General features: G+C 36.7%; 3 protein-coding genes across 3 annotated transcripts in view; all 3 read right to left on the bottom strand.

The window, feature by feature from the left end:
• The window catches only part of CBG07900, a gene marked incomplete at both ends in the record, with an annotated part of 6374 nt that extends 5679 nt beyond the window's left edge, over positions 1-695 (bottom strand). The window contains 2 exons of the mRNA XM_045243014.1: positions 283-444; positions 489-695. Of these exons, the coding sequence (XP_045093603.1) occupies positions 283-444; positions 489-695 (369 nt within the window). The remainder of the gene's footprint in view (positions 1-282; positions 445-488) is intronic.
• A 6288-nt stretch (positions 696-6983) lies between these two features.
• CBG25726 lies at positions 6984-7034 on the bottom strand (the record flags this gene model as incomplete). Its single annotated transcript, XM_045243012.1, has 1 exon — positions 6984-7034. One exon carries the CDS (start codon positions 7032-7034, stop codon positions 6984-6986), a length of 51 nt encoding a protein of 16 aa, XP_045098736.1.
• A 450-nt stretch (positions 7035-7484) lies between these two features.
• On the bottom strand, positions 7485-10500 carry CBG07897 (the record flags this gene model as incomplete). Its single annotated transcript, XM_002631867.1, has 4 exons — positions 7485-7752; positions 7806-8193; positions 8245-8969; positions 10430-10500. 4 exons carry the CDS (start codon positions 10498-10500, stop codon positions 7485-7487), a joined length of 1452 nt encoding a protein of 483 aa, XP_002631913.1.
• Between the last annotated feature and the right edge of the window lie 742 nt (positions 10501-11242).

Genomic DNA, 11242 nt, shown 5'->3' with positions numbered 1-11242 from the left:
GATCCCCCCGGTGGCAACTTGTTTTTTAAAAGGTTTTTTGGGGTTTTTAGGAGCCGGAAGTTCGAAAATCGAGGTTTTAAGGCTCAGAAAATGTCTCTTTGGAGTATTTTCGGACCTTTTTGTTTTCGAAAATCTCGGTAAATTGACTTTTTTCTTAATTTTTATGTGTTTTTTCATGATTTTTGGCACAAATAGACATTTTTGGGGCTTTTACATCGAAAGTCCGGCTTAAAAACGCTCTAAAACGCTTCTAAAACCCTGAAAATCCATGAAAATCCTTACCATTGCCTTCGCCATCACCGACATCTTCTTCTCTGGAGGCTGTGGAATAATTACCCCTTTTTGACGATATTTTGCCACGATTTTCTCATGAAGATCCATGAATTCTGTGAATCGGCGCCACGTGTCATACCGCTTCCGGTTGTAGCCAGCGACGCCTTCGACCTGGAAAAAAATTTTTTTGAAAAAAATTTTTCAGAAATCTTTACCTCCGTCTCCACACGATACACAAAATGCACATCAAAGAAACCGCCTCGCTTCTCGAATTCAGCGATTTTCACCTTGAAAATTTGGGAATTCTGGGGATTTTGGGCCTTTTTGGGTTCTGGAGGGATTTCTGGAGTGTTCAGAACTTCTGGTGTGTCATCATTCAAATCCACGTCATCGTAAAGAGATTCAGAAATCGATTCGGCCATTTTTAGGCTGAAAATTGCGAAAATTAGTTTATTTTGCATTTTTATGGGGAAATCGCTTTTTTTGGCTAAATATTGAAAATTTTCAACATTTCTGGTGAAAAATATGCTTTAAAATTTATAAATTCTCAATTTTTTTGCCGAAAATTCAAGGAAAATAGCTCAAAACTTGGCAAAAACCCAAAAAAAATCTCGAAATTAGCGGAAATTCTCCATTGTGGATTTACGGTAAACAACGCGCGCTTCCCGGGAGAGCGGAGTGTCGTTGTTTTTTTTTATTTCGGGATATTTTTCAAGAAAAATTCCCTTGAATTCGCCTGAACTTGAAAATAATGTTGGCTAAAAAATAAAAATAGAAAATCTATAAGAATGAACAGGAATTGGGGATATGAAAATTGGAAATTTCGCAGGTGAAAAACCCAAAAAATCTAGTTTATGTGGAAAATAGGCAGCTGAAATTTAAGCTAGCTTACAAAGAAAATTAATATTGGACAAAAAAAAAATCGGGATCACACCAAATAAGAACCCTACAAAAAAATTACAGTATACCTTTTTTCAGAAAAATCACCAGAACTTGCTTCAAGATTTTTCTTTTTTTTTTGAAACTCTCACACAATATTAAAAAAAAATTCATTTTTGTAGTTGATGACTTTTTAATAGAATTTAATTTACCAGAGATATGTCTAATGGGCGGAGCTAATGCGTATTTTAGCGCTATAACTCAGTTTTTGAGCTATAACTTTGTCCGAAGCTAGCGAAATTGCAAGATTTTTTGGAATTATGTTTTTCAACATGTCAGCAATACATCTTCAGAGTTTCATCAAAATTCAACAGCTTTCATGGAAGTTAGACCTTTTCAAAGATTTCGTACTATTAAAAAAGAACTTTGACTTTGAGCCAATTTTTCGGGCTTCCTGTAAGAGTTACGAAAAATCTGTTAACTGATAAAATATTGCTGATAATATGATAAACATTTTCTTAGTTGACTACTTTTTGATATCTTTCATAGGAATTGAGATATGTGAGCTCAAAGTGCACTTATATTAGAACATTTACGGTATCTATTTTAGGCCAATTTTTCTGGCTTCCTGTGAAATGTACCAAAAACTAGTCAACTAACAGTAGTCAACTATTGCTGATAATCTGCTAATAAAAAATATATCTTTTACAGGAACAAAGATAGAATGGCTCAAAGCTGACGGAATCCTTTAACAAGGCTTCATATCTAAAATACATTTATTAATTTATTAAATCCATTTTCAAAGAAAAAAACGGCAAGATCAATAAATTGAATTCCTTCCTGTATTTTCAACTCTTTCTTATTTTTAGCCTGAATTAGGCAGAATGCGTCCCTGCGTCGTCTCAGTCGTCGGCTTGGGAGGAATCGTAACCTTTTGATCGTTATCTTGAACTTCGTGAACTTGGCCACAACGCATGAATTGTCCGATTTCAGTTCCAGGAATTGAATTGAATTCCACAGCAGATTTCTTCAGAACACAACGCTTGTTTCTAGGTCCTTCACCAGCATTTCCTCTTGCTCCTGATCCAGCTTCTCCTCATTTATATCCTCCTAGCTCCAGCTCCAGAGCTCCAGCTCCAGCACCCGGCTCCAGCCGGAGCTCCCCTCCTCCTCTCTGGATCCCAGAGAAGGTGAGAACTGATTCTTCTCTCCACTGCCCTCTTCTTTTATAGTAATCTTCCCGAGGCCAATGGGCCATACAGATTCACGGAGTTTTGAATTTTTTGAAAACTTTTTTTTTTGCCACGTGGATTTCTTTTATAAACAAAAAAGATATTTTTTTCGTCACGTTTAAATAACTTTTTAATTTTCAAAATTTTTGAAAAAAAAATTATTAAAAAAATGAAATCAACTGTCAACTTTGACCTTATATATCTAATTTCCTGCGAAAGATATCAAATTGTTGTCAACTGATAAAATATTGCTGATAATATGATAAACATTTCTTTAGTTGACCACTTTTTGATACCTTTCATAAGAATCGAGATATCTAAGCTCAAAGTGCACGTGGGCTAATATTGGAACATTTACGGTATCTAATTTTAGCCAATTTTTCTGGCTTCCTGTGAGAGGTACCAAAAACTAGTCAACTAACAAAATATTGCTGATAATCTGACAAATATTTTATCCGTTAACATGTTTTTGATACCTCTCACAGGAACCCAGATAAATTAGGTCAAAGTGGGGGGTATTGATTTACTACCGTAATTTCATAACCCATTTTTTGCAGTTTCCCAGTTTTCAAAAACCAAAAATTCCAGATTTTACTAGCTGAAATTCAATAAAGTTCCCATAAAAGTTCCCCTCAAAACTGTCCAAATTCGATTGAATATTCCAATTGTATTCCGAATTTCCTAATTTCTGAATTTCCTAATTTCTGAATTTCCGAATTTCTGAATTTCCGAATTTCTGAATTTCTGAATTTCTGAATTTCTGAATTTCTGAATTTCTGAATTTCTGAATTTCTGAATTTCCGAATTTCTGAATTTCTGAATTTCTGAATTTCTGAATTTCTGAATTTCTGAATTTCTGAATTTCTGAATTTCTGAATTTCTGAATTTCTGAATTTCTGAATTTCTGAATTTCTGAATTTCTGAATTTCTGAATTTCTGAATTTCTGAATTTCTGAATTTCTGAATTTTTGAATTTCTGAATTTTAGAATTTCAGAATTTCTGAATTTCCGAATTTCTGAATTTCTGAATTTCTGAATTTCCGAATTTCTGAATTTCTGGATTTCTGAATTTCCGAATTTCTGAATTTCTGAATTTCTGAATTTCTGAATTTCTGAATTTCTGAATTTCTGAATTTCTGAATTTTTGAATTTCTGAATTTCCGAATTTCCGAATTTCTGAATTTCTGAATTTCTGAATTTCCGAATTTCTGAATTTCTGAATTTCTGAATTTCTGAATTTCTGAATTTCTGAATTTCTGAATTTCTGAATTTTTGAATTTCTGAATTTCCGAATTTCTGAATTTCTGAATTTCTGAATTTCTGAATTTCTGAATTTCTGAATTTCTGAATTTCTGAATCTCAGGCTCTTAAATGTTCAGATTGACGGAGGAAATAATTCGCCAGCTGCAAAGGTCAGGAGCCGTGGTGGATCAAGCTGCTCCAGGCCGATATCAAGGTAAGATCTTGCCCAATTCTTGCTTAAGTCGTGTCCAATTTCTGTCCATTTCTTGTCCATTTCTTGCCCAATTCATGCCCAGCGAATATTTTCAGCTCAGGTCATCACTTCGGACAAGTTCAATGCCAATTTTTTGGGCAAGCTCAAGGACAAGTTGGTGCAGTTTTTGGTCTACTGGCGGCTCCCTTGATAGCACCCCAAGGTGCTGTACCAGCTCCTCCAATCTTCACAACAATTGATATGAATTTCGTCGCAAGAGCCCAAATCTTGAATGCTGCTCAAGAACTCCAAATCCCCCTCCAAGGTAGCCTCCTAGCTTTCAACTTGGAGCCAATTTATCTCGGTTCCTATAACAAATATCAAAAAGTTGTCAACTGATAAGATGTTTATCACAATATTACTAATATTTCATTAGTTGACTTAATTTTGTTACCTCTCACAAAAACCGAGATAATTGAGCTCAAAGTTACATGTCTTAAAAATATTCAAAAACGTTCAGCAAGTCCTAGAATCATTCCACAATCCCCAACAAATCTACATATTTCAATTCCAAGTGAGTCACTATTTCTAGAACTTTCTAAAGCCAATCTTTAAAGATCCTCTTCTAATCCTGGCTGTTCTTGGGATGGCTCCATCGGCTCCTCCTGTTCCACCTCCTGAATCAATACTCTGCCGTTGCGGATTCTCCATAAAATCCAAAAAGTCGTCTTGCCAATTCAAACGACGTGTTTTTAACTGCTTACAAACTGCAATTCTAAATGCTAGATTTGAGACAGGGTTTCCAGTGACTCTTCAGGAGAAGCTCATGTTCGCTAAAGAGTTCAAGGTCACCATGAAGCGAGTGATTACATGGTTTGGGAAACGATCGAGGAAGAATTGAGCGATTCTAGATGGCTAATTAGTATTTTCAGTAACTTACTTGAATAAATTTTCAATCGGGCTATTATTCTTCCAGATAGAAAAAGAAACTAAAACAAAAAAATTTGAATCGCCTACTTTCCCGGTTTCTGAGTTTCCAAAGTTTCTAAATTTTTGGGCTCTTGAGTTTTGGAGTTATTGATTTTCGGATTTCCGATGGTCACTTAGTCACATGAAGCTCATCTCTCGAAAGGATTTATGAAGGTATGGATTCTACAGTATAACCACCACCACAATATTCAATTACATTCCCGTCTCTCGATTTGTTTATAATATCCATACCGGTCTGGTCCGTGTCCGGTACAAAAGTAAGGTCAATTTGCTTGGATTCACAGGTGTCTGCTCGCTTGTCCTCTTCTCACCTTCCCCCTCTGCTCCGCTTAAGCGTGGTGAGCTACTTTGACATAGTTTGATACGGAGATGTCTACTGACTTGTAGCGAACAGCTGCCGTTTGGTAGTGCACAGTGACTCATGAAGAGGCGAGAATAACAAATGCTAATATGATGTCACGGGAGGTTCGGATGACCATGGCTTGAGTCAGGTCGATGGAGTGAAACCGGGCTTTGGATTCTCTGCTTTCTTTCTTTTATAATTTTGAACTGAGCAATATGGCTGAAATAACACATTTTATTATCCTGAATAATCCCATTGTCATTTATTTTTGTTCGTTTAGTCTTCCACAAAAGACATCATCGGAAAGAGTTCCACGCGTCTGCGCTTAGAATTTTAGTACAGTACTTTGTCGCTCTAACACCTTCTCTCTGTCGTATACACACGTCATCTAATATTCCGTCTCAACGCAACTCGCTTGCCTTTTTTTCTGTTCGTGCCTCCTCCCTGACGAGATTCAAGCGGTAGGGATAGACCACCGGCAGCCTTGCTCCGCCCATTCCATCAATCGTTTGTGTTCAATGTAATCGATCGATTATAAGCATGTTGCTGAATGCCTGCGTCCTCACATAGAACGCAACTCACTGTACTGGCACTTTGCGATCAGTTACTTCAAGACCACAGATGTGAGGGGCCGGTTTTCTGAGCCAAATTTCTGTCTCCCTTATTGTCTATGTTTCTCTACCGTCTCTCCGATTCGCATAGTTCCAAAGGGAACCTTTTATGTCTGGCGATTTGTCGCGATGCGATCGCGTCGAGCGTAAATTTTAAATTTTTTAAAATTTCTTGAGCTATTTCATCCCTCATCCATCTCTTCTTGCTTGACTACTCATTTGCTCTTCTTCGTATTTTTTTTTGAATTGAAATTCTTTACCGTATTCCACCCTCCGCTGTTTCAGTGTCCAATCACCAACCACCAAGCAACGAACCGAGATGAGCTCTTCGAGAAGACGCCGTAACCAAGCTCAAGGTAACTTTTGTTTTTACGTAAACTAAAATTTTCAAGAGTACCGGCTAAAAGTTTTTTGTACTTTTGGATGTCTGAATAACATGATAGATTTTTTTAGATTTGACTGAACATTTCTGGATTACACTAAACAAAAATAGAGCTTCAACTTTGTAGTTGCCAACTTTCTTGGGGAAATTCATTCAAATGAGATGTACCGTCAGAAAGTGACTCTGGAGTATTCGGCACTTGTTTGGTTTTAACTGGTATATCTCATTTAAACGAATTTGCACAAAGAAGTTGTCAACTACCAAACTAAAGTTTTGTACTTGTTTAGTCTAGCCTGCAATTTTCAGTAATATCGAAAAACTCTGAGCTCCCTTTTTAGACTCTAAAATTGGCTGGTCGGCAGTGAAAATCAATTTAACATAGTCAATTCTTAATTTTTCAAAATTTTTGAAGCCGCTGCCGTTGCGCAATTTGTCGAAATTGCCGCTGCTTCGGGTAGGAGATCTGGAAAAAAAAAGAATAACCTAGAAATTCAGGGGCCGAATTTTAGCTCACAAAAAAACTTTGCCATATTCATTTTCAGACTCACACTTCTAAACTTCCAGTGTCCCATAACGTTTCTGTCCCAAAATCTGGTGGATAACGACTTGATGACGTCATCACCGCTTCTGAATCCTTTTCTTGCTAATTTTGATACATTTTTGCCTGTAAAATCGTTATTTTTAAAATGTATTTTTGAAAAACTTAGAAATTCAGGAAAAAAGTAGAAAAAAATTACAAAATATGAGAAAAATTTTTCAGTGTTGGTTTGAAGAATGTGCGGGATAAAATGGGGAAGTTGGTCAGAATTTCAAACATTTGATCTAACAAAAAAGTTTTTTAGGACTGATGACCCGATGACCCGATGACCCGACGAGTTGTGAACCCCATGATCCCATGACTTGTGAACCCCATTACCCCATTTTTTGGATTTTTCAAAAACCTATTTATAACCCTTCTTTTTCTGTGTTATCATAGTCGCAACATTGTTTTTCAAGAAATTCTCAAATCAAACTTTTTTCAATAAATGATTTTATTGATATTCAATTAGATGAAACGCGTCGATATGACAGAACAAGCGGTACAATTCAGTGAATATGAACAAAAGAGAAAGAATGTTGAATTTTAAAAAGTAGAGAAAGATTTTGAGTTATCATCGATGATACAAATGAAAATTAGGTATTTGAGATTCGCTATATTGATTATGACAGTACAATCGGTACAATTCAGTGAATGTGTACATAAAATAAATAATTTTGAGTTTTAAAAAGGAAGAGAGATTTTGAGTCATTATCTATGATTCAAAGAAGATTAATGATTTGGAAAATTCGGGAAGATCAATCAATAGCAATCTCCTTGTTGATTTTCTTCTTGGTACTCGTTGACTGGATGACGACTGCAGTCCTTCTGATATTTGGTCCGTCTGCGAGTGTTTTGGAAGAAATTCGTAACGCTGCGTTTGTCCAATTTGAGAGTTTCCGCAATAATACCCAACATTTCGCTTGATGGCTTTGGATCCTCATCGTAGATGGTTTTCAGAGCATTCTTTGTAACTGGATGGAACTCGGTGCGTGCCTTCTTTGGAGCGGGACCTTCAGTCGTACGTTTTCTGAAAATATGAAGGTTTAGTTGAAAAATTGAACATATAAATATAAAACTGACCTCTTGCGAGCATTTTCCTTCTTCGCCGGAACAGACCAATTAATTTTCTTATCAACAATTTCCATTCTTTGTTCCTCTGGCAATTGGTACCAATTGTAAAGACGGACATAAATTCCATGACCAGATTTGAGACTATCCCATGGTTTTGGTTTTCTTATAAGCTCGGAAAGCGTTCCTTGGCAGCGATTAATGACTCTTTTGGCGAAAATTGTTTGTGGGATTTTCTTGGTTTCCAGTTCTTGAAGAATAGAGTTGCATAGAACTTTGGTGTCGAGCGCAGCGCCATTTTTAAGAGGGGCAGCCAGACGTGCTTCATAATATTCAGATGTTTCGGAGTCAGAGGTTGAGGACGAGGCTTGGGAGTCAGATGATGAAGACGATTGAGTACCTGGAAAATTAAAAATAGTTGAGTTATTAGTTATTTTCCTCTATCACTCACCATGAAAACCCCTGCTTCTTCTGTACGCAGCATCTACGGTAGTCTGATCATAATTCTTTTGCTTATTAGAAGACATTTCATCCGTTGAAAACTTTTGTTTTCTGCGATCTGTCTTTTTGATAACTGACTCAACGGAATGGGATGGTTGGCGACGCTCACTGTTGGCGTTGAAACCTGCACCGTTTTGGAATGATCTTTGTCTGTACGGATTGATTGGTTTGCCATTAGAGCTATGTGGTTGATTAGTGTACGGATCATTGCTGTCGTCAGTATCGGAGTTACTCAACAATGGTTGTTGATTGTACATGCGACTGGTGCTACTGGGAAGTAGTTGAGGCTCGTACTGATAATCATTGACGTCGCCATGGTGATAGTCTTGGATTAGTGATTCAGAAATGTTCAGATCATCGCTGGAGCCAACATTGGTGCTGGTTTGAAGTGGTTGATGGTGGTACCGAACATGGCGATATTCGACATCAAGACCATTTTGGTTTGGTTGATTGTACCGATTATCGATGGTGTTGTTCTTGAAACTGTCTTGGAATTGCCGCTGTTTGATCATATCCTGATGGATTTTGAGAATTGTGCTTTTTTGAAATGGTTCACGGTTGTAGTTCTCATTGCGGCTATTTTGGACTGGTTGCTGATTGTGCTCATTTCTGCCAACAACGACGGTAGTTACAGTTTGATCATGTCGGGTGTTTTGGGTTTTCGATTCGATAATTCTGGAATTATGAATGAAATATGAAAACAAAATAAAAACATTTTGATAATTGGCATCTGGATCTATGCAGCTACCCTATGATTGAAGTCTAATTGAAATGCCTCTGATGTCCTATTTTTTTTAATTTAAAATTGCTGATGGATGTTCAGTAAAAATACAAAAAAATCCCTACTAATCTACAGTGGCGAGAAGTGGTGAGGAGAATTTTTTCGATCATTCCTAACTTTGTTAAAAATCTCTCAATTGACTTGAAATTTTGCATGAAAATAGCTGTAAAATCCAAAAACATAAAAATCGGCTTTTTGAAAGCTTCTCATTTTCAGAATTTTCAGAGCAGTTTCTGGTGTAACAGTGGTCAGAGAATTCAAAAAAAAAATTCCAGAATTTTTTTTCTGGCTTCCATTTTAGATGTCAAATGATTCTCAGGGTTCTATTATGTACCAAAAAACTTTTGAAGAATTTTGGAATTCGGGCTCTACTAAAGCTCAGAGCACAAAAGGTATGTGTCGGCATTTTTGCCGTAACTCAGCTGAAAATGTATTTTTTATCATCAAATCTTCACAAACGATGTGTTTTGAGTTGTTTATCGTTTCATGACAAAACTTTTACAATTGTAGAAAAAAAAATTTTGATTTTTTTTTCACCTCTAGAAAAAATTTCTAAAATATAAAAATGAAAAAATAATAATTTTTACAATTAAAACACTTTTGTTATAAAACTGATAAACAACTCAAGACACACCATTTGTGAGATTTTGAACACCAAAAATACATTTTCAGCTGAGTTATGGCAAAAATGCCGACACATACCTTTTGTGCTCTGAGCATCATAACTCGAGAGCCCAACTTCCAAAATTCTCCAAAACTTTTTTGGCGCATATTTCATAACATTCATAACTTTGTACTTTATAACTTCATAACATAACATTCATAACTTGGACATTGAGAATCATTTGACATCTAAAATCGAAGCCAGAAAAAATTCTGGAAAATTTTTTTTGAATTCTCTGACCACTGTTACATCTGACACTTCTCTGAAACTTCTAAAAATGAGAAGTTTTCATAAAGCCAATTTTTATGTTTTTGGATTTTACTCTCATGCAAAATTTCAACTCAATTGAGCAATTTTGAACAAAGTTATGAATGTTCGAAAAAATTATCCTCACCACTTCTCGCCACTGTAGGTCTTTCTAATAGACGTGCCCCTAGAGTAGCCACAAAAAAATACAAGTGCATCTTCTAATTGAGGTACCCCTAGAATCCCCAAATAGAAGAGCCGACCCTTTTACTATGGGTTCCACAGTAATTCAGTAGGTTGGTACAGGAAAATAGTCATAAAGTCCCCCACGGGTGCCGCACTATACCGTAAAATTGTGTGTGTGTTAGTTTCAAAACTACATAAATGTTGTCTATAACATCTAGCTTTAGGATCTAACCTATAGTAAAATTCTTGGATACTTACCCTGCAGTCGTGCAGTCTATATCGTTCAAGCTTATTGTAGCTGGATCCACCAACCTATCCCCCAGCTCCATCGTATCTGAAAACTTATTTTTAGAGAGGATATTATAAAGAAGAAAGAATAAAGGTAAGAGGAAGGGAAACTAGTGAACACACTAGTTAACCTCAATGAAAATAGAAAAGATGAGTGGAAGTCAGGAAGGAAGGAAGAGAGAATGAATGAATGAATGAATGAATGAGATAAAAATAACTCGGAAGAGAATCGCATCGACAAGGGGCGGAGTCTCAAAGGTTTCCAGGTGGGCCACCGGGTCCCAGTGTGCCACTCCCACCCCTCTTTACCTTGTCTTCACCCCCTCATGTGCCCCCCCCCCGAGGTTCCTGGCTTCACCTGATCTAATTCAGACATGTATCCAGTATAGGTCATTTACCATGTTGGCTTAACACTAGAAGGTTGAGTTTTCTAGGTCACCAACTTTTATGGCCTAAGAATGACCTGATATTTGCCTGGTGGCAATAATTTGGAGGGTACAACCATTCGGGGGTTCAACGGGGTACAAAGTGATTTAGGGGTACAAAATTCACAATTCGGGGGTACAAAACTAAGCCTTTTTCAGGTATTTTGTACCCCCGAATTGAAGATTTTGAACCCCTAAATTGCTTTGTACCTCAATGACCCCTAAATTTTTGTACCCTCCACGCTCTCCCACAGAACAATTCCGAACTGCAAATTAATTTTTGATCTACAGAAAAAAGTTTGGCGCGATCACAATTGCAGGTCTAAAACCATAATTTCAGAATTTTTTATCTGATTTT

This window comes from Caenorhabditis briggsae (genome assembly GCF_000004555.2).
Source record: "Caenorhabditis briggsae complete genome, chrII, whole genome shotgun sequence".
NCBI classification, from domain to species: Eukaryota; Metazoa; Nematoda; class Chromadorea; order Rhabditida; family Rhabditidae; genus Caenorhabditis; species Caenorhabditis briggsae.
This window is presented reverse-complemented; position numbering and strand designations above follow the sequence as displayed.